Source organism: Ostrea edulis, chromosome 2 (genome assembly GCF_947568905.1).
Source record: "Ostrea edulis chromosome 2, xbOstEdul1.1, whole genome shotgun sequence".
In the NCBI taxonomy this organism is placed as follows: Eukaryota; Metazoa; Mollusca; class Bivalvia; order Ostreida; family Ostreidae; genus Ostrea; species Ostrea edulis.
In genome coordinates this window covers 64730996-64753002 of record NC_079165.1, presented here as the reverse complement: position 1 = coordinate 64753002, position 22007 = coordinate 64730996, and the positions used below count along the sequence as shown (strand labels likewise).

At 34.8% G+C, this 22007-nt stretch overlaps 1 protein-coding gene across 2 annotated transcripts; it reads left to right on the top strand.

The window, feature by feature from the left end:
* The first annotated feature begins 1345 nt into the window (after positions 1-1345).
* On the top strand, positions 1346-10868 carry LOC130052279 (uncharacterized). Of its 2 annotated transcripts, none has more exons than XM_056156743.1 (6): positions 1346-2745; positions 5349-5629; positions 6603-6846; positions 7390-7491; positions 7830-7919; positions 10382-10868. In XM_056156743.1, exons 1-6 carry the CDS (start codon positions 1518-1520, stop codon positions 10609-10611), a joined length of 2175 nt encoding a protein of 724 aa, XP_056012718.1. In that variant the 5' UTR covers positions 1346-1517; the 3' UTR covers positions 10612-10868. The 2 variants fall into 2 exon arrangements, with proteins under 2 accessions (XP_056012718.1, XP_056012717.1); XM_056156742.1 differs by having other exon boundaries at positions 7830-7928.
* Positions 10869-22007: the final 11139 nt, after the last annotated feature.

Genomic DNA, 22007 nt, shown 5'->3' with positions numbered 1-22007 from the left:
TATCAATAAGTAATACTTTATTCATAAAAAGAGCTATGTTGTTTGGGTTGCCTTTCCCTTTAGCAGGTCATATGTGTTCAGTCAATATCGTCTAGAGGCGAGATTCGGCTGATCAATAGTCAATGAAGAAAAGCCTATAAACGAACTAAATAGATAAATCTACAGAATACGACAGAAGAGCATGGTCAATCAGTGTTGGTCAACACGGTAGGAATGTTTCGTTCATCATTTCTCGGTCGTAGCCAACACTGTTTTTGTAGCCGTGTGAAAATTTTGTAAATAACTTTTAAATTTTATGATTAAAAAGAATGGAATTTGCAATTGATAAGATTGTATAATAAAGTTCTACTAGAAACTTATGCCAAAACAATGGCAAGCAGCTTTAATTTTATTTAATTTCCAATTTGATGTAATTAGTATTTTTTTCCACCAAAAGTTTGGTGAGCGTTTCGCGCCTCTTATAGTCATGTGACTTTAGACCACGGTTGGATTTTTTCATATTGTCCAGTGAGTTTGAAGTGTTCAGACGTTTGAGTTTTAGTTATAGTTGGAGCTATTTCGCTATCATGTTGCACCAAAGAAGCTTTGAAATATAGTTTACAGCTTTGCATTTGATAAATATCAAGCCTAAAGTCCATAATTTTTGTAAGTTATACTATTTAGACTGTTTAAGCAATATAAAAGTCAACTAAAGTAATAATATAAATAATTTGTTTTTAATCTTATTTTTTCTCACTTATTAAATATAAATAAGTTCGGTGGATCACTTTTATAAAATTGTGATTAAAGTGCTTGAATATCATTTGATATAACTTTATGCTAAGTTTCAAATGATACAATATATGTATATATAACATGTATAAAATGTATATATGTATTTGACGTGATGTACATTTTATACATGTGTAGGCAATTTAGATTTCACAGGTGGTGAGAAGCATCGAAGGGGGTAGGTGGTGAATTGTGCCCCTCTTACCGCTGGGGTGGGGAAGGCGAGATTTATTTTAAAATAAGGACTGGTTTATTTTTGCTCATGAAACAGCCTGAAAACTATGAAGTGCACATTAGGTTATACCTATTTTCATTTCTATGGACTCAGTATTTTTAAAATTAAAAACATACAGGCAGACTGTCTTCTTGTTGAAAGGAAATTGTTTCTTGTTATGAGTATTGTCATACTAGTCTTCTTTTTCAAAGCAAACTTGACTAACAATGTGAGTAAACAACGTATTGCATATTTTAGTTCATGTTATTGACCTACAGTGTAACACTGAACTTACAATGTAAATTATTCAATGAATCGCATTTACAAACCGACATATCAGGTGCAAAACGCATCGAGTAAATCAACAGATTTTTTAAAAGTCTGTTGGCTTGAAAAGTGGTTTAAATAAATCTTGAACGTTGTCTACGTAATTTTTTAACGAGACAAGGAAGTTAAAAACAAGAGAATAACATAGTCGTGACGAGAATTTTAGCTGTACATTCCTTGTCTGTCTTACACAGATGTCCGAGAAATGGTTGTTTTTGTCAGTATAGTGTTATTTTGCACATATGTCAAGCTAATTCTGTGTGATTTATGCGATCCAAACCATGGAAGTGAAGGAGCCTATGACTGTGTACACATGCCTAAGTATAACGGGTATCAATGGGCTGTTTGTCTGTCAAGTCATTCCTTGAAAACACACACATCCGGGTATATGGATTGTCATGGGTCTGCCTTTTGCTGGCTACCGTGTACTCAGAGTGTGAATCCTAACATCGAACAAGGTCATGTTGCACACGAATGCATCTGCGATCCAACTGAAAACGAAAGAAGAAAAAGGTCCTTATTGGCGGAAGGGAGAAAGATGGAAGTTACAGTGTCGCCAGTATGTTACATTCCTGCCATGGAGAGCAATTGTCAGTGGTACTCCAGCTGCTTAGAGTCCCACTCAGCATGTGAAGAAAGCGATTTTCATTATGCCATTTCATATGGAAAAGCTATTTGTTCTATCTTTCTGGAAAGTTTTAATTCATTTTCAGAAGATGGGAAAAGTTGGATCATGTCATCTCAGAAATGTATTGAAGATAGACTGAGATCAATACTAATGCCAAATGACACTTCAGATTGTAAGAACGTTCACAATCGTGCGTACAAAGCTCACACAGACTGCTACTTACGACAAAGCAACCCTGGATTCTGCAATCTTCAGCATGTGGATCAAATGAAGATCTACTGGAGCATAAAACAAGTTTATCAAAATGCATTTAGTGAATATTTCGACAAAGGCATGGCGGAATTTAGAACCTGCCTTCGAAATGACGTTTACATGGAGCAAATAGAATATGTATTTTATATAGAGAAGAATATCAATAAACTTTATGAAGTTGACGAGAAAGACTTTGCGATGGCTTTGGCAGAAAAGTTTGCATTCTCGTCACATGGAGTAGACTGGGATGTAGATTTAAACATGTACAATCGATCAAGGTCTAAACGAGATACCGATTTCTCCAGGTCAAAGATGTATCAGCCGATTCGTGTGCTTGTCAGTAGAAAGCAGGTGGATTTAGTGGACCGTTCACGGAGAAGTCCAAATCAAAACCATCTGAGGAAAACGGATGAAAGCGAATATGATAAGGAATTTTTGGAAAACCTGGATAAAAATATTATCAATGGCTTGAAAGAAGAAAATTTTCAAGTGTTGGATATTGATGTAAAGAAACGAAAGAAGAGGACCATTGGTGCATTGCTTGTAACCGCTGGTAAATATTTTCATGCAAACCAATTTGTATGCTACAGAAAGTTATTCTGGTTATATTTAGTCTGGTTATATTTAGTCATTGAAATATTGGCCTGATCAAACTCTCTTGATTCCATTACTAATGTAGAATAGCAAATGATGCAATTTGATAGCGCCCTCGTGCGATAACATATACGTTAGTGTTTTTTGCAGCTAATGCACATGCTTGGGTGCCATTGTGTGACATTCTTGGATTTATATAGAACAGTAGTCTCGAGTTTTATTTTACAGTAAAATCCCTGATGATGAAATTTTTTTACACAAGTAATAAAAGTGTGTTAAAATAATTTACAGGTAGCTATCTGATTTTTATTTTACGGGCTAATTATGTAGTACACGGGTTCCACATATTGATATAGTAACATGTATTCTGGTCCCCAACACTGCCATTTATTGATCACTCGTTTTGTGGTCCCCAAAATGAGTGATCAATGAGTGGTGTAGGGCGGGGACACCTATTTTTGCATGTAAAACTTTGATCCCCTATTGTGGCCCAACCCCACCCCTGGGGCCATGATTTTGACAAACTTGAATCTGCATTATGTCAGGAAGCTTTCATATAAATCTCAACTTTTTTGGCTTAGTGGTTCTTGGGAAGAAATTTTTTAAAGATGTATCCTATATATTTGTATGTAAAACTTTGATGCCCTACTGTGGCCCTATCCAACCTCCGGGGCCATGATTTGAAGAAACTTGAATCTGCATTATGCCAGGAAGCTTTCATGTAAATTTCAGCTTTTCTGGAGCAGCGGTTTTTGAGAAGATTTTTAAAGATTGTTCCTATATATTTGCATGTAAAGCATCAATACCCTATTGTGGCCCCATCATAACCTCGGGGGGGGGGGGGGGGGGCATAATTTTAACAAACTTAAATCTACACTATGTCAGAAAGTTTTCATGTAAATCTCAGCTTTTCTGGCTTAGTTGTTCTTGAGAAGATTTTTTTTTAAATCGTCTATATTTGCATGGAAAACTTTGATCCCCATCGTAGGGGACCATGAATTGAACAAACTTGAATTTGCATTTTGTCAGGAAGCTTTTATGTAAATTTCAGCTTTTCTGGCTCAGTGGTTCTTGAGAATAAAAATATATTTATTTGTTTTACATGATAAAATCATTGATAACATTTATACTCTTGTAATGTTTTAAATACCACGCTAAATATTCGTATATTTAAAACCGGATCGGACACTAAGAACCGGGTCAAAGATTTAAAACGCCGTTTTGGGATACATGTATATACAAATATTCACTCTCAGCGATCGTTTCAATCATGTACTTGGCTTTGCTGGTCATATTCAAAGCGAATGACCTCGCATTCATTAGGGTTAAATGTCATTTACCAATTTCTATTCTTTGTATTACACTGAATGTAACCTACATGTAATTATATACACTTTTTATCATGTTTGCAATACCGATAAATGAAATTCCCGAACATCACTTGCACTTTAGGCTAAGACCCTTTATTCATACAATCAACTGAAGTATGTCACAGCCTGATGATGGCTGATACTACCTGAAGCAAAGTTCTACTAATTATGGAAAGAATAAAAAGATAGAAGAGAGTTGCTGCTATTTTAGTTATTGGTCATGTAAAAAAGTAAGATTTTTGGCGTGAGAAAAAGGCCGTATTTAAGCATTCTCACGGACGTATTATATACCGTTTGTGGTACTCTTGTTCATCCCTATTTCAGCACTTGACAATGGACCCTTCAGATGTGTTTCTATGACGTTAGCTAATTCATTGTTAATGATAAACTCAAATCCGCAGGAATTTTTAGCAATTGATATGTTGATTGCCTATATGTGTACTGATTTGAAAGATAGAAAGGAGTTATTGGTCATGTAAAAAAAAAAAAATGTAATATTTTATAATTTACAGCTATGAATTGGAGTACTTCCAACGGTCAAAATCTACTATCAAGGTTTCCATGGCAACCATGCATCATAATACCAAAATATGTTTGATTTCTTTCTTTATGTAAGGTACTTTCTCCATTCTGTAAGTTTTATCGAAATCTTATATCATGCGTTCCGAACCCCTTTAGAATATTTAGGTCATTACCGAGAATTGCTCTTAAACACAACAATTCTTTAAATAATATTAGACATATCCTCCATTAATTTGGCTTTCCACAAATTCTTTGCCTTGTTCGCACCGTTTACAAGATAACACTTAGGACAATTACACTTCGGTGAATTTTTATAGAATTTACCTTACTATTTATTTTGTCTTTGGGAGATGTATACTTTTCTGGCCACATTAACAGCTTTTGTTAAAACAGTTTTCATTGTATCAGATTCATTTTTCTTCTTCTTTAAATGCACTGTAAATCTAAAAAAAATAAAAAAAAAAATAAAAAAATATCGGCTTTTGTAATTGCAATAAGCACTATTTTTGATAAATTGTTTGTTAACAACCTATTTAATGATTTTTTCAATCTGAGATTTTTGTTTTATTATATGTATCATAAACGTAACTTGCAGCTGGAACCTAAGATTATCACAAATGTCATTTTTTGCTGCCGTATGATAGTGTATGAATCGTACGTTCTTCTTTAGGAGTTGTCTTCAGCTGTTTCCTAGGGCTGCCTACATGCATAAGCTCTGTCCTAGTTATTCACACCTACAGACAGGGAGTGTTGCCAGACACACCCAAGGACATCGATCCTAAATTTATCCTTCATACAAAAATCACATCCAATATTTATTTGAGTTTTTCTAATGCCTCAAGCCTATCACACTTCTCTCCTACCAAACCTACCTACATCATTGTCCATGGTTATCGCAATAGTGGCGATGAGGATTGGATTAAGAACATGACATCACGTCTTCTGGATAAGGTACGTTAAAACGTTTTTAATTGCTTGAATATGTTTATATGTGTCACCGCATCAGAGCTTTTTAACAGGGCAGTGATATTTACATTTATGTACCATCATGATTTTCACACCTACACGTTACTCAATTTTAATATGACATGTTACAAAACGTTCTCCACAGCCTATATATCGGACTAATATCAGGTAATCACTACTGCATAGGGTCCTTAAACATGTGCATCTGGTGCATCAAAATTGGTACCATATAAGTTTTACATTATGACCCCTGGGTCGAGGCCTTTGCTGGTGGACTGTTAGTCCCCGAGGGTCTCTACAGCCCAGTAGCTAAGTACTTCGTTACTAGTTTGAAAATACGGATGTATATTTAATTGCTGTGGTAAAATTTAGAAATTCATTTTAAAATTAAGGATTATCTCCCTCATGCATAGGTCTTATCCTTAGACGAATTTGACTCCACTTTTTTGGCGCACAGTTTTTCACTATAATAGCTCTAAAACTTCATTGTTATTTCGGATTTCAAACATTTCGGTTGAGCATCACTGAAGAGTCATTATTTGTCAAAATGCGCATCTGTTGCATCAAAATTGGTACCGTATAAGTTTTACATACAGATCAGAACTTTTCTGAATTACCTATGCGTAAGTAACTCTGTTAATTTCGAAAAAGATTATGTCGTGACAAAGTTTTATAATGAATTAAAGATATTGATTTTTACACTTTCATAACCTACACTGTATATGACGTACATTTCTTTATAAAATCTTACTTTATGGAAAAACAGGACAAATCATCATGTCAAGATCCGGACTTTTATGGAAAAACTGTAAACTGCCTCAAACTTCAGTGCATTAACCAATGAAATTGTCGATAGGAAATAAGTTGTATTTGCATTTATGCTTTAAAGTTTGTCAATTGTGTTTTTTATAGCTCAGAGCGCCAAATAAAACTAATTGAATATTGTTTTATATATCAGAAAGACGCCAATGTCATCGTAGTTGATTGGGAAAAAGGTGCCAACCAATGGTGGTACCATTATGAACAAGCTGCAGTGAATACAGAAGTGGTAGGAACCATTCTGGCTCTGCTGGTAGAAAGTCTAGAGCATCATCGGGGGGCCAGCAAAACACATATTCATATCATCGGACATAGCCTTGGGGCTCATGTGGCAGGATTCGCTGGCAGTGCTCACAAGGAAACCCGATATCAACGAATCACAGGTATAATTCAAATTCTATAGACATCTTACTGTCTCATTGTACATGATCTGATATGAAGAAATGTTAGTATTGCCACTGCACATGAAAATTCTCCCTATAGCTCGTTCATACCACCATCTTTAATTAGATTTTAGAATGTTCGTTCAGAAATAAAGCATCATTACTCTTCAGGCCAAAGTAATAAGCATTTTTTACAGCAAGGCAGATAAACATTGAAAAACTTTAAATGGTCATCTGGGAATCACACAATGAAGAACTTTAGAAGACTGACATGTTAATAGTGCTAGAGTGCATCTTTGAGTCTCTGAAAACTAAATTCTCAAGGTTTAAACAGGACCATTACAAATATTTCTAGTTTTTGGGAAAGTGGAGCTGATCTTGTCTATATCACGGTGGCTCAGGATCTTCATACACTAATGACATTAGTTCGAGTTACGTGTATTTGAAAGTTATTGTTTATTTATCTGTTAGTAATACGTACGTTAAGTATTCCCCGAAAAAAATATATCATGAATTAATAACATCTACACATGTAACTTACAGGTATGGATCCTGCCGGCCCATTTTTCAGAGATAAGAATGCGAACGCAAGATTGGATGAAACAGACGCTCATTTCGTTGACGTGATTCACACAAACGGTGGATGTGGGTTTAATTCTCGTATTTTGTCTTCTGTAGTATACATGTATATAGTAATGAGTAAAATTAATTTCGGTTAAGTGTATTCAAGGGAAAAGTAAGATTGTAAGGACAATACAATTTACCGTGGTATGCTTTAAAAAAAAACCCACCTACCAACCTGTAATTCAGTGCATGTTGTGCTGATGGATATGAAAATAATTGGCAATTTGGGTCATCGAACAATGCGATTATTAGGGTACTTACTGAAATTCATAAGAATTTAATAATAACTTTTTATATAGATGTTCTGTGTTACTTTAGTTTTTCTCTCTATTCTAGGGTACTTTTTTGTGCAATTGTAGATAGGAGTTACTCGGATCTTGGTTACTTAGACCCAATGGGTCACTTGGATTTTTATCCCAATGGTGGTGAACATCAGCCGGGATGCTACCGTAAGAGTTGTATTCATTCATCTTAATTATTAGCTATTATTAGGGCCCCGCATGAAATACGGGAAGCCCTATAGTAATCACATTGTCCATCCGTCAGTCTGTCAACACTTTCTTTGTGACACGGTAACTCAAAAAGTTTTTATCGTACAGTTTTCAAATTTTGTACAGAAATAATTTACAATAAGAGGAAGAAGCCTATAGATTTTGGGGTCATTTCACTTTGTTTGTCTGTCTGTATGACATGATCTTTGTTATTATGAACACTTTCTTCGTGACACAATAACTCAAACAGTTTTCATTGTACAGATTTCAAATTTTGTACAGAAATACTTTACAATAAGAGGAAGGCACCTATAGATTTTGGGGTCATGTCACTTTGTCTGTCTGTATGTATGTGTGTCATCATCTTTGTTATTATGAACACTTTCTTTGTGACACGGTAACTCAAACAGTTTTCATTGTAGAGTTTTAAAATTTTGTACAGATATACTTTACAATAAGAGGAAGACACCTAAAGATTTTGGAGTCATGTCACTTTGTCTGTCTGTTTGAATGTCATCATCTTTCTTATTATGACCGTACATATGTATCTATTTACCACTGTCTAAGGGAGATAATTCAATTTGAATTATGATATACATTGTATTGATATATAGAAAATTTACAAGAAATAACTCTACAACATAGTGTATGTGTATATTTTTGGTTTTTAAAAAAATGTCATTTAAAAAATGCTTGATGTTACATGCATATTGAATTAACACGTCATTCCCAACCAACAACTTTCGATCGGGATCGGAATACGAAATAAAATTCTTATATGCAGTTGCAAAGTGAAACTGCTTCCAGAAATTGAATTATGCAGTAATTGCACGTTACACCTTAGAGAACTGTTCCTTTTAATAAAGAAAGTCACAAAATAGAAACAAAATGAGTGTGCCTTATTCATTACTATTACCGAGTTTTCGTCGGTGAAAATCTCGAAATGGCGTGTTTCACTGCGCTTGTTGACGGTAAGGTCCACATTTTCTACGTGAGTAATTGATATTTGCTTATGATTTGTTTTAGCGCATACATGGTATGTCTCGGCTAGGAATAATGGAAACTTTTTCACTTATGTATGTAAAGACATATTCTATAAATTTCTATTTTTAAAACTGTAGAACACTCGTGTTTGAAAACGCAGAGCCCCGATGTCAGAATTTCCTTTTCCAAGACATCAATATGTCAAATTCATGATCCTTTTCGAATATTATGTACCATATTTTCTACCAGTTATCCATTTTGAATCCCCTATTACAATGGGATTTACAAAATGTAGTTGCACTCTGTTGTGTGTGAGTGGATGAGTGTATGTCAAACAGAAGTTATTTAAATTGCATCAGTCTCTCATAAATATGCTTCATGATTCCTTTTTCACAAATTTGCATTCCAATGTATCTTTATATATTATTAATTCTAACATACATACCAGCCCCAAACATTGTTATATCAAATATAGATGTCACTTTCCTCTAATAACCCTCAGCGGGACCCTTGCTGACCGTGTCAGTTTTCTAGTTCATTCCTGTAATTAACTATCAATCATTTAAAGGGAAAGGCAACCCTAACCTTATCGTTGCTTTTCTGAACAAAGTATTACTTGTTGATATCGTAAATGACAGTCTTTGACAAGAAAGATCCTTGCTTAACGATTAAATCAATATTAATTTTTCAGATATTTTAAATTACCCGCCGTTAAGAGAGTGGCCATTGAAGTTTAATTTATGACGTCATACCGCCGGTTCCGGTTAATTTAATCATCATCACTGTATACATGATAACTCACGAACAGTTAAGTTTGGAGCCGTATAGATTTGAGCCCGTGCTTTCGCAAGAGGGAATTGAGAAAAGACGTTCATTCGAGTCGCAGACCAGGCAGACGTTACACATTTCTTCATACAAACGTCTCGAACCCCAACTTGTCATTCCGCAAATGATGGATTCATAGTTTACACAGCCTTCTTTTTAGATGACTTGGTTGGTACAGGCATTCTGGGAAAAAAAACACCTCTTTTCACATCTCCCCTTCGCATTAGTCAATTTAAAACAACTTCACAGGAAGGCATTAACCTATTTCTTCGTAAAATATACCACATGCATGTGCACATCTTTGATAATCTTAGAATCTCATCAAAACCGGATTAGACGCGGCGTGACGTCAAAATTATTGATTTTTGTGGTCTTGAATACAAAAGAGTTCCACATCATGGCAGCCTCTGTAGATGGCGGGAATTTCAATTTTTAACGTTTTCAAATTAGTACTGAAGCTTATCTAGGCCGTGCATCAACAGAATGAAAGGTGAAGTTAGCGAACAGTAATAAAATACTACAAATTTTTTTTATCATATAATTAATTCTATCATTTATCAGGTAAAAGTTTTGTGTTGTCTTCCCCTGTAATGCTGTTTTTATCATTGTAGTAAATACATGTAGCCATTCTCGAGCTCACCAATTTTTTACGGAATCCATTTTATCCGATCAAAAATTCAAGGCCTGGGAATGTGGGAGTCTGGATCAATGTAAATCAGGAGATGGAATAAACACCACCGGACGGTCTGACAACAGGATGGGGTTCTACACAGAGAATGTCGAGGGAAACAAAATGTACTACTTGAAAACGAACAAAACATCGCCCTATAGCACGCCCTGACGACACGAGGATGGGTGTTTCATACTGTATACTAATATCTAATCGAGAAACACATATGGGAGATTGTTACAAACAATATTCGCGAACACATACACACTATGTGTAAAGATGTTCTTGCAAATACTTGTCACACGTGAATGTAAGTTGATTTACAGTATTCACTGATTTTTTTACAGGTACATGTACATATGTTTAGTCAAATAGAACAAAGGCTTATCATTCTTACTGTTTTAACCATTAAATACTATCAAATCTTATTTTGGTGCGTTCATTTTGCATTCACTGACTAAAAGAATGGTGAAGATAACGAACAGTGAAAGTGTTAGAACACTTTTTTTTCATCAGGGTTAGAGTTAGGGTGAGAAAAGGGGGAAAAATGTATACAGACGAATGTAATTGTAATTCAGAAAAATGTTGGTGTGATAGAGCATCCTTACCATTTGGAATAATAAAATGTTTAATTCATATCAATACATGTGTTTTCCATCTACATCCGTTCTCTTTGCATCTTTTTAATATGACCCTCTTTCCTACATTTCCTGCACTTTATCAATGGGTAATCTGGTGTTTGATCTCTGTCAGTGTCATATTTCCTATGTGAATGATATCTTTCATTTCCTGATCCCCTCACTTTCCTTTTTGTGTTCTATAACTGGATCGTCCTCCACGTTATCAACCCTGTGCGTAATATGCCTGAGAAATCCTGCAAAATTCTCTTTCTGTTCTGTTTCAACTACAACAGCTTCCATCGAAATGTGTTTCTTTGATATATCTTCGTTCAATTTGGTTTCCTTTTTTAATTCTCCTCTAAGCTACTAAAGTTCATCAAATGTATTAAACATTTCTTTCTCGAAGCGTGTGATAGCTTTGATTTCATGTGTTCCACAGCATGCCGTGCAACATTTCATCTGCTTTTGGTTTACTAACGGCTCCTGTAGTTAAGATTCCACCTATAATGCATTCTACAGTTCTCCAAACTGTAACATTCTCATCCTTGCTCTGTTTGTTATCATAAATCTCACGCATAATAGTATCTGTCTCTCTGCCATCCACCTCTCCATACACATTTGTGAGTTTCCACAAAATATAATTAACATCAGCATAAGGATGAAGTCCCATTATCACTCGACCAGCCTCTACTCCCTATTGCGTGTGTAACAAGTTTTCTAGCATGAAGGGTGATTGATTGATTGATTGATGTTTTGCACCACACTCAACAATTTTTCAGTCAATTTTTTTTATTGGTGGAAGAGAGAACCCAGATACAATGTACCTGGGAAGAGACCACCGACCTTCCGCAAGTAAACTGGGAAACTTTCTCACTTAACGGCTCGAGCGGGATTCGAAACCTCGCCGACTAGAGGTGAGAGGCCGTGTGATTTTGAGCACGATGCTCTAACCACTCGGTCACGGAGGCCCCCATGAAAGGTGAAAATAACAATGATCAATATCATAACTCCTATAAGGGATATAAGATAGAATTGGGCCTCTCCTCGGATTGATCTCCTAATTGCTTATGCAACAAGTTTGCTAGCATGAAAAATAAAGATAATGATCAGTGATTAATCTCATAACTCCTATAAAGAATAAGAATTAGTGAGTTGGGCAAACACTTACCCCTGGATATACCAGAGGTGGGATTAGGTGCTTAGGAGGAGTAAGCATCCCCTGTCGACCGGTCACCCTGCCGTAAGCTCAATACATGTATTTTGATCAGATAAACGGAGTAATCCATAGTTAAAATCAGCGTGACAAGAACGGCCTAACAATCGGGATGAAACACGTCAGATAGCATTTGACCCAAAGAAATTGTATTGGCAAACTAGATCATTGACTCCACTTTTTGGCACTCTGTTTTTCCCTAAAATAGCTCTAGCAAGTTTACTGTTATTTCGGATTTCAAACATTTCGGTTGAGCATTACTGAAGAGACATTATTTGTCGAAATGCGCATCTGGTGCATCAAAATTGGTACCGTATAAGTTTTACATCATTGTCACGACCATAGAATATGCAAAAGGCTGACTTTAAACGAGACTGTTGAAACCCCTGTAACATCAACTTGTTTGTCAGTAGCCAACCTCGATTTAAAACTGATCATACGCAGTACAAGCTCTTGCGTATCGAATCAGATGAGAGATATATACACCATATCCGGGTGGTAATGGAATAATGCTACATAAATATGGGAAGATGCCGATGGAGAGGCTGAAATCACCCCGTTTGTCATAAAGTTTAGTTGTTAGTTTGTTGTTAATGTTTATTTTTAATAAAATAAGTATGAAGCAGATGTGGAGGACGGAAATTAACTCTCATTGGTAGAGTAACTTTAATTAAGACCATGATTATCCCTAAACTAAATCACTTGATACTTAATTTACCCAATCCACCATCAGAAATTATAAAATTATTCAAAGATGAAATTTATCTTTTTCTTTGGGGAAGTAAAATCCACAAAATAAAAAAAAAATTACTATCATTCAAGATTACAGAGATGGTGGCCTTAGAATGGTTGATTATTCTGAGTTTATTTTAGCATTAAAATAAAGTTGGATAAGAAGATTAATTCATTCAGATTCAAAGTGGGTAAAATTACTTAAAGCACAATTACATACAGATATTAAAAATCTTTGGTTAATGGGTCCATACTTTACTGCACAATTATGTAAGAAAATAACAAACAATTTTTGGATTGACGTCTTTAGAAGTTAGCTTGAAATATGTCATATAGAACAACATACGAATACAAATATATTTCAAGAACACATATGACATAACCCAAGAATCACTATGGGCAAGTCCTCTGTCTTTCTTAAAAGTAATTTTAATGCTGGTTTTGTTTATTCATCAATGATTTGTTTGACTTAGATTGGAATTTTTTAAGCCTCGATGCCTTTAAAATTTTTATGTAAAAACAAATTTTGTTGAATATTGTGGTCTGAAACGGGCAGAGATGGACAGTGTTTTTTAATAGAACACAAAATGATATGATGCTTTCCTATGGACCAATTATGCCTAACTCTATGAGAATATTTTACATCAATATGAAAAGATGTAAAGATATGTATAATATTCTCATTGATAGAAAGAAAGAAACAAGTACCTCAAGACTAAAATTCAATGAATATGGATATCATTTCAATTCAAGTGAATGGAGCAAAATTTTTGAACTCCCTTTTAAAGTCACAGGAATCAAAACTTCATTGGTTACAGTTACAAATTTTACATAGAATAGTTCCCACAAATTCAACTTAAGATTAAAGAATCCCCAACATGCTCTTTCTGCAATAATGAAATTGAATGAAATGAACATTTATTTGCTGAGTGTTATTTAGTAAAGGAGATTTGGAATGATATTGAAGAGTGGTTTTTGTACAAGTTTAGAATATCTTAATTATCTTTTAACGGAACAGCAATATTATTTGGTAAATATAAGAACAAAAATTCTTACAAAGTACAAAATTTGATAACTTTGATAATTAAGAATTATATATTTTCAAGTAAGTACAAAAACCACCCTGTGTTAGGTACAAGGGCTCTAAAAACAATCATTGAGGAACGAATCATGAAATGAAAATTTTTATTGTTAAAACAATGTAAATATACAGAGTTTAAAAACAACTGGCAGTATACATGTGATATGTTATACATGTAATTCATGTATGTATTCATTAACATTTTTTTTCGAAAATTAATTTTGCTAACTACACCCAAATGAACATGTTCCCCATTTATATCATTATTATGTATTTTTTTCATTTATTTAACTTTCTCTCCTTTCTTCTTTCCTTTCTTCTTTTTTCTGTTCTTTTTTCTTTTATATTTAAAACGACTTTCACATTAACGTGTACATATGTTTTATGTGTGTGTTGGTGTATATATGTACGTATATATATGGAGATCTGTATATGCATGTAGATGAATATGTGATATATCAATTTGATATAAAATGTGATAGTTGAATAAATATTACATATACAAAAAATTGTGGAGGACTCTGTGGTGTCTTTTATTTCGAGTTCATAGGGATATATCGAATCGACATATGAATGAAAACGATTATTGTTAATAGATAAAATATCGCCGATATATCTAAATGTCGGGTTGAAGGTCACAGCAAGAGATTTTATCTTCTCGTGTAGCTTGGTTTTTATCCTGTAAAAAACACTTGACCTAAAAAAAACAAAAAAAAAAAAACAACCAAAGGTCACAACTGGTTTCTCCTTTACCAGATGCTCCTGATAATACACTTAGTTTCGATGGATGAATATAAGCTACAGGTTGAGACTTAGTTTCATGGTGTCTTGCTACTTTTGATTTTTCTAGAGGAGCTGCAGTTTTACTGCTTCCGTAAGACCATGTTCCTCAACGTATGCTTTCGCCCACATTTCATCCCTTGTGTCTGCTTTGGGAACAATATTAATTTCTTGCAAAGTATCAATCAAAGTTTTATTTTGCTCTGGTGTTTCTGTCATGATGAATCACAAACAAGATATCCTTAAAATCTAGTATATGAAAACGATATAAATCACGTAATGCAAGAATTGACAACACATTTAAGAGTTCGCTAAATATTTCACGTATTTGACCAATTGTTATACCTGAATAAAGATGTAATTGCTAATCAACAATTTCAGACTATTCATCAAATCTGAATTACATGTATACTTTCTTGTAATGATTTGATATATTTATCTATGTAAGCTCTTCTGATTACCCTATTGAAATCTGTCTTACACAACTGAATTTCACAAGTCTGACCAACAACTGGCCATCAAATCACTTTCAAGTTTGATTATAATTTCTGTTTTTCTTTGTCAACTTGTTCCAGTCATTGAAGAGGATTTATCAATCGTGAAAGGCAAAGATAACCAACAACAGTGATCAATCTCTCGTATGAAAAGTGAAGATAACGAACAGTGATCAATCTCATAACTCCTATAGGCAATACAAAACAGATAGTTGGGCAAACACCATCTTCGCTAGCCAAGGGTTTACGATCCACTCCGCTTCTCTACAAACCCTTGGCAGATTTAGTGCGATTTTCGTAGCTTTGAGTGGCGCCCTCTAGCGGATGGAGAAAACAACCCTATTTGGATTACATCATGCTTATCCAATGAAAATGTGTGTTTCAGCTACTATTTAAAAGTTGTTTAGAAATGGCTGCGCTCAGAGAATTACGCAATGTGGTATGCAAATCATTCAAAATAATATGTTGTACGGTGTGACTGTTGAGACGAGCGAAGCCCATTAACATCTTGCAACACGACTTATAGACATTTTATCCGCCTCTTCATTTAACGCGAGACGTCTCCATATGAGTGAAAAATTCTCGAGTGAGACGTTAAGCAAGATATTATCAATCAATCATTTAACGCGAGAAATATAACTCGGCATCTTCGCTAGCCAAGGGTGACGATACACGGGGTTCCTCTTGTATCGTCACCCTTGGCTAGCGAAGATGATAACGCAGTGGATGTAAACAGTCACCCTTGGCTAGCGAAGATAATAACGCGGTGGATGTAAACAGTTACAAATTGTGACGTCATATTCGCTGCAATGTTTTTTCTTCTTCTCTCAAACCAAGCAAAAACAAAACGTTTGAAGCTATGAGAAAGTTTGTCTGGAATTTAAAAACGTTTATGGTACTATCTAAACAATCTAATTATTTTAATTACGGAATTGTCAATGAAGTATACCGCAGTGACGGCGACATTTTTCCAGAAGCATTATGGTAATACTCATCTTTTTTCAGCTGATGAAGAGCAAATCATGTGTAATCATTGGAGCGAGCTCGTCGCGACGCGAGCTTTGCTCGCTATTAATGATATATTTAATTATCTCTTAATTGCATGATTGCAAAAGAAATCAGCGAGAGTATCATTTAGGAAATAAACATGTATGAACCCATGAAATATATGTAGTTGTTGAGTCTACGTCTAAATATAACCCCACGTATGTAAGGTGAATTCCAAATTGAGGAAAATAACCTTGACGCAACTGTCTAAATCTGGGATAGATAGAACCTAAAACAACCAATTACAAGAGATGTTTGATATTAAACTTATGGTACGGTACTGTAGTAAATAAAATGCACTTCTTTACGCAGATATGAGTCTGAACTGCGCACGTGGCATCATTGGTTTGGATATGTATTTGATACACGGCCAAGTGACAGTTGTAGCTATTTATATTCCTAATTTGTTTTGCTCGTGATCTAACGTAACACGTTCTCTGATTGAGCAGTGGACTTTCCCTGCGTCCAACCATATCCTGAAAGTTGAGGCTACGAAAATCGCACTAAATCTGCCAAGGGTTTGTAGAGAAGCGGAGCTGATTGTAAACCCTTGGCTAGCGAAGATGGGCAAACACGGACCTCTGGATATACCAAAGGTGGGAGCAGGTGCCTGGGAGGAGTAAGCACTCCCTATATCTTGATATAAGGAATACAAAGTAGAGAGTTTGGCAAACATGGACCCCTGGATATATCAGAGGTGGGATCAGGTGCCTAGTAGGAGTAAAATCCCCTGTTGACCGGTCACACACTCACTGCTACGGTCGTAAGAGATAAGCATAGGTCTATATTTGTTGTTAATGGAATAATCATATATCCATTCATTCTGTTTCTCACTCAGTGCACAAAAGTGGATTCACTAATTGTGTGATAGATGACAGACAAAATTGGTATAACTCAATAATCAGTCTCAGCTGTAGATTGGTTCTTCTAATCTAAATTTAGGTACCTCAATATCAATGCCTATAGATTCAAGCTCAATGATATTAAACATATGCTCTTATGAATTTAATCGGATGTTATTTGGATTGACAAGAGCACCTGCTACATACCAAAGATTAATGTAAGAAATATTTGGAGATTATCATTTGAAAATATATTATATATTCATAGATGACATCATAATATGTTCTAGGACATTTAAAGAACATCTGCACATATTACAATTATTATTTGACAAGATAAGATCTGCAAACCTGAAACTATCACTCAAGAAATATAAGTTTTTCAAGACTAAAGTAGAGTATGTAGGTCATAGAGCGGAGTGGAAACTAGTCCAGAAAAGTGCAAAAAGTTCCATCGACATCAGTCCTGAAGATGTACGGAGATTTATAGGATTTGTCGGCTAATACAGATAGTTTATTGGAAATTTCAGTCAAATTTCACGACTACTGACAGAATTAATACCACCAACTAGGAAGAAAAAGAAGAATACACAGACCAAACAGAAAATATGGGATGGGGAAGTAGAAAACAGAAAGCTTTTAATCATTTGACAGCGAAATTATCTTCAGCTCTGATACTGAGTGGCCCTGATGATGATAAGCCATTTGAGATGTCAGTGGCCAGGGACTAGGAGCGGTATTGTATCAGAAGCAAGCAGAATTTAAGAAAGCTACGAGTATTTCATATACAAGTCGTGGGTTATCCCAGGCGGAAAAAATTACCCGACACACAAGCTTGAGTGTCTTGCACTCAAATGGGTAAAACTTTCAGTTTGGCAACCACAATCTGTTACACGCGCTCTCATTGGGTATTGACATTCTCGGGAATCTCTTCTTTTGTCTTAACATGCTATTTCATATTAATATAACCATGTTATCAATATTTGAATTACTGTAAAACTTACCAAAATGTGGTCATTTTATTATTTCATATAACAAAATCAAGTGAAAAAAGTCGGCAAATTTAGGTTTTCAAAAAAAGACAGCCAGTGTTGTTTCGAGTTTTATGTAGTTATCATGTAATACTATCAATATTTCCAAGAATACTGATACCCAATGAGAGCGCGTGTGACACATCGCGGTCGTGAAAACGGAAGTTTTGAGGTGTTCGGAAACTGGATTTTGAGTATGGGCAGTGAAGTATTAATTAGAAGGTCAATATTAGTGTTATGGAGGGGTGAGGTAAAGGAACCTTTAGTGAATACAAGAAGGTGTTTTCCGGTAAACATTGCATTTACTTGTAAAAAGCTAAAATGAACAAAAAACATAAATATAGAGGGATGTAGCAGTGACCCACGTTTTGGTTCCGAAAAAAGATGAAGACCTTGTGTTCATTTATTATATAGTATAGATTGCGAATTTTATGAAACAAGTGCCCATGTGTGCATTTTGGTGTTTCATTTCTCACCTCATTCGATACGCAAGAGATTGTTATGCTTATGATCAATTTTTAAATCGAGGTCAGCTACCGACAAACAAATTGATGTTACAGGGGTTTCAACCGTCTCGTTTAAAGTCAGCATTTCGCAAATTCTATGGTCGTTATAATGATCTAATTTGCCAATACAACTTATCTATCACTGGGTGGTGTCTGACGTATTTCATTCCGATTAATAGGCCATTCTTGGTACACTGATTATGACTACGGATTACTCCGTTTACCTGATCAAGATATAAGGCTCACGGCGGGTGTGGCCGATCGACAGGGGACTCTTACTCCTCCTAGGCACCAGTTCTGGTATATCTAGGGATCCGTGTTTGCCAAACTCTCTATTTGTATTCCTTATAAAAGTTATGAGATTGATCACTGTTGGTTATCTTCACCTTTTATGATATAATTATCATTTCAAATACATTTTGTATATATTTTATTTACTATGAATCCATGTTGTATTAAGGTTTTTTCCAGATCCGTGAAATGAAATGGAAGTCATTTTTGAGAGGAGGGGAGTATGTGGTAGAGCATCCTTACCCTTTTGGAATAAGATGTTAAATCTATTTTAGTACACGTGTTTAGTGTATCTAATTTTACAATTAATAATCTCAATCTGTTTATCCACGCTAATTTTCATTTCGGGGAATTTGTATATCTTCTTTCTCTTCCTGTTACATTCAATCGCGATTCATGATATTACACCATTGCTAAAACCACCTACATACATGATTTTGAATTTTATTGTAACATGTATAGTACATTATACAAGGAGTTGTCCAAATTTCTTACCATGTATGAAGTAAAAATTAAAACCAAAGCGGTATAGAAATTTACGATCTTGTTGGGTTTTTTTATCACAAATACACAGAGAATTAATATGATGTAAATCCCTATATATACGAGGGCTGTTCGATATGTAAAGTGTATTGTACCACAGCGCGATAACGCTTTGCACGATTTCGTGGGTAATGATTTTGTGGATGATGATACTTGTGAATAGCTCTATTCAATACCTTTCCAAAGGTATAAACACGAGTCTTCAGCTCCACATAGTTTTAAACTTATAGTCATTTCAATAGAGCCAGTCGTTGACCACTGTTGTAAAAATGGTTGGGAAACGGGTTGAGAATATATAAGAAATTAGAGCTTATATAAAAGTTCGCACAAAACTCGGTCATTCGGTAATGTAGATTTTTACTGAATTGGGGGAAGTTTGTGGGTCTGATAAGGTATCTTATGAGACAGTTCATACGTGGAGAAAGAAATTTCTGACTGACACAGAGTCCGTCAAAGATGCATCAAAATCTGGCTGACCTGTGACTGCAACAGGCAAGGCAAAGGTCTCAAAAGTCAGGGGAATATTTGAAAGTGATGGCAGATACACGATTCGTGATATTGCCAAAGCTGTTGGCATATCACTATTGCGGGTGTATTTCATTTTGAAGCGTATTTTGAAAGTACGAAAGATTTCTGCCAGATGGATACCGCATATATTGACAGATGACCAAAAACGGGTACGAGTACAAACCGCTAAGCAATTGCTCAAAATGTTTCCCCAATTCAATCGAAGATAATTTGCAAACATTGTTACTGGTGACGAAACATGGGTTCACTATTTCGAACCAGTAAGAAAAATTGGAAACAAAATATGGCTAACTAAACACGGTAGAAGGCCTGTAGTTGCCAAAAGAGACTTAAGCACAAAGAAGGTTCTTTATTGCATATTCTTCTCATGTGATGGTACAGCCGTACACATTCCGGTGCCGAAGGGCAAAGGTGTTACAGGTTGTAATTACCGAGATGTTATACTAGAAAATCTCAAGAAATATTATCATAAACGACACCCTGTGTCAGGATTTAGGCATGTTCGTCTACTTCGTGATAATGCTCCATCACATACATCTGAGCTTATGAAGCAATTTTTGAAGTCGGAGAAGGTTACCGTCTTGCCACACCCACCATACTCTCCAGATCTAGCCCCATGCGACTTTTTCCTTTTTCCAAAACTTAAAAAGTTCTTATCTGGTCATCGTTATACAAGTCCCGACAAGCTCTTGGCTCAGCCATCTTTCAGTGCCTCAGGGGTCTACCTAAATCAGCGTACCGTGGCGCATTTCAGAAATGGATTCAGAGATTGAAATTATGTAATTCAAAGGGATGTAATGTTCATTTCATTATTTGAGTCGAATACTTTTGAGATATCGTACAATACACATTACATATCGAACAACCCTCGTATATTCGATAATCTTAATGTTTATATGCGTAAATCTTGATCTGCATTCGATAATCTTTGTTAATATGTGTAAATCTTGATTTGTACTTCTATTCGATAATCTTGATGTTTATTATGCGTAAATCTTGATTTATCTTCGATAATCTTGATATTTATATGCGAAAATTTTGATGTATGTTCGATAATCTTGATATTTATATGCAAATATTTTATTTATATGCGATAAATCTAGATTAATATGCGATAAATCTTGATTTATATTCAATAATCTTGTTATTTATATTCGATAAATTTTGATTTATATTCTCCGCGGTTTGAATACAATGAATATTATGCAAATCTTTTTTTTTTTTTTTTTTTTATATTTATTTTTTTTTTAAACATACACACAGTATATATATACATACATTCTGCAAAGAAACTTGTACAAAATGTTTAGAAGAACTATCAAAGGTATATGTATATATTATTTTCTGAGAGAGAGAGAGAGAGAGAGAGAGAGAGAGTGAGAGAGAGAGAGAGAGAGAGAGAGAGAGAGAGATGAGTTCAGTCATTATTTAATATATTTTAAAAGGGTACATATATATTGAAATTTATAAAAAAGATAATTTTCAAACAAAACACAAAAAAAATAAACAACAACAGCAAACAAACACTCAATGAAATAATTGATTCCAGCGGTTCCAGCAGGTATCAAACAAATCTTTTTCACCATTTTTATATGCAATATGTCTTTGAGTTTCATAAAATGTTTTCATTAGCGATATCGCAACATTTACATTCAGTGTCTTCCCTTTACACCTCATAGTATAGATATAATATTTCAGCCAAAGAACAAGATTATTTTGTATAGTTTTCTTTTCATCCAAAAATCCAAAAATAAAATTATTTTTTGTTATTGATATTTGAAGATTGGTCTTATGTTCAAAACAAACTTCAAATTCTCTTAAGAAATGCTGAACACTATCACATTCCCAAAACAAATGTT

Coding starts and splice junctions, on each gene's coding strand:
- LOC130052279 (XM_056156742.1), top strand. CDS start 1,518: ATGGTTGTTTTTGTCAGTATAGTGTTATTTTGCACATATGTCAAGCTA. Junction 2,746..5,348: donor TGCATTGCTTGTAACCGCTG/GTAAATATTTTC, acceptor GTTCTTCTTTAG/GAGTTGTCTTCAGCTGTTTC. Junction 7,929..10,381: donor GGGATGCTACCGTAAGAGTT/GTATTCATTCAT, acceptor TTATCATTGTAG/TAAATACATGTAGCCATTCT.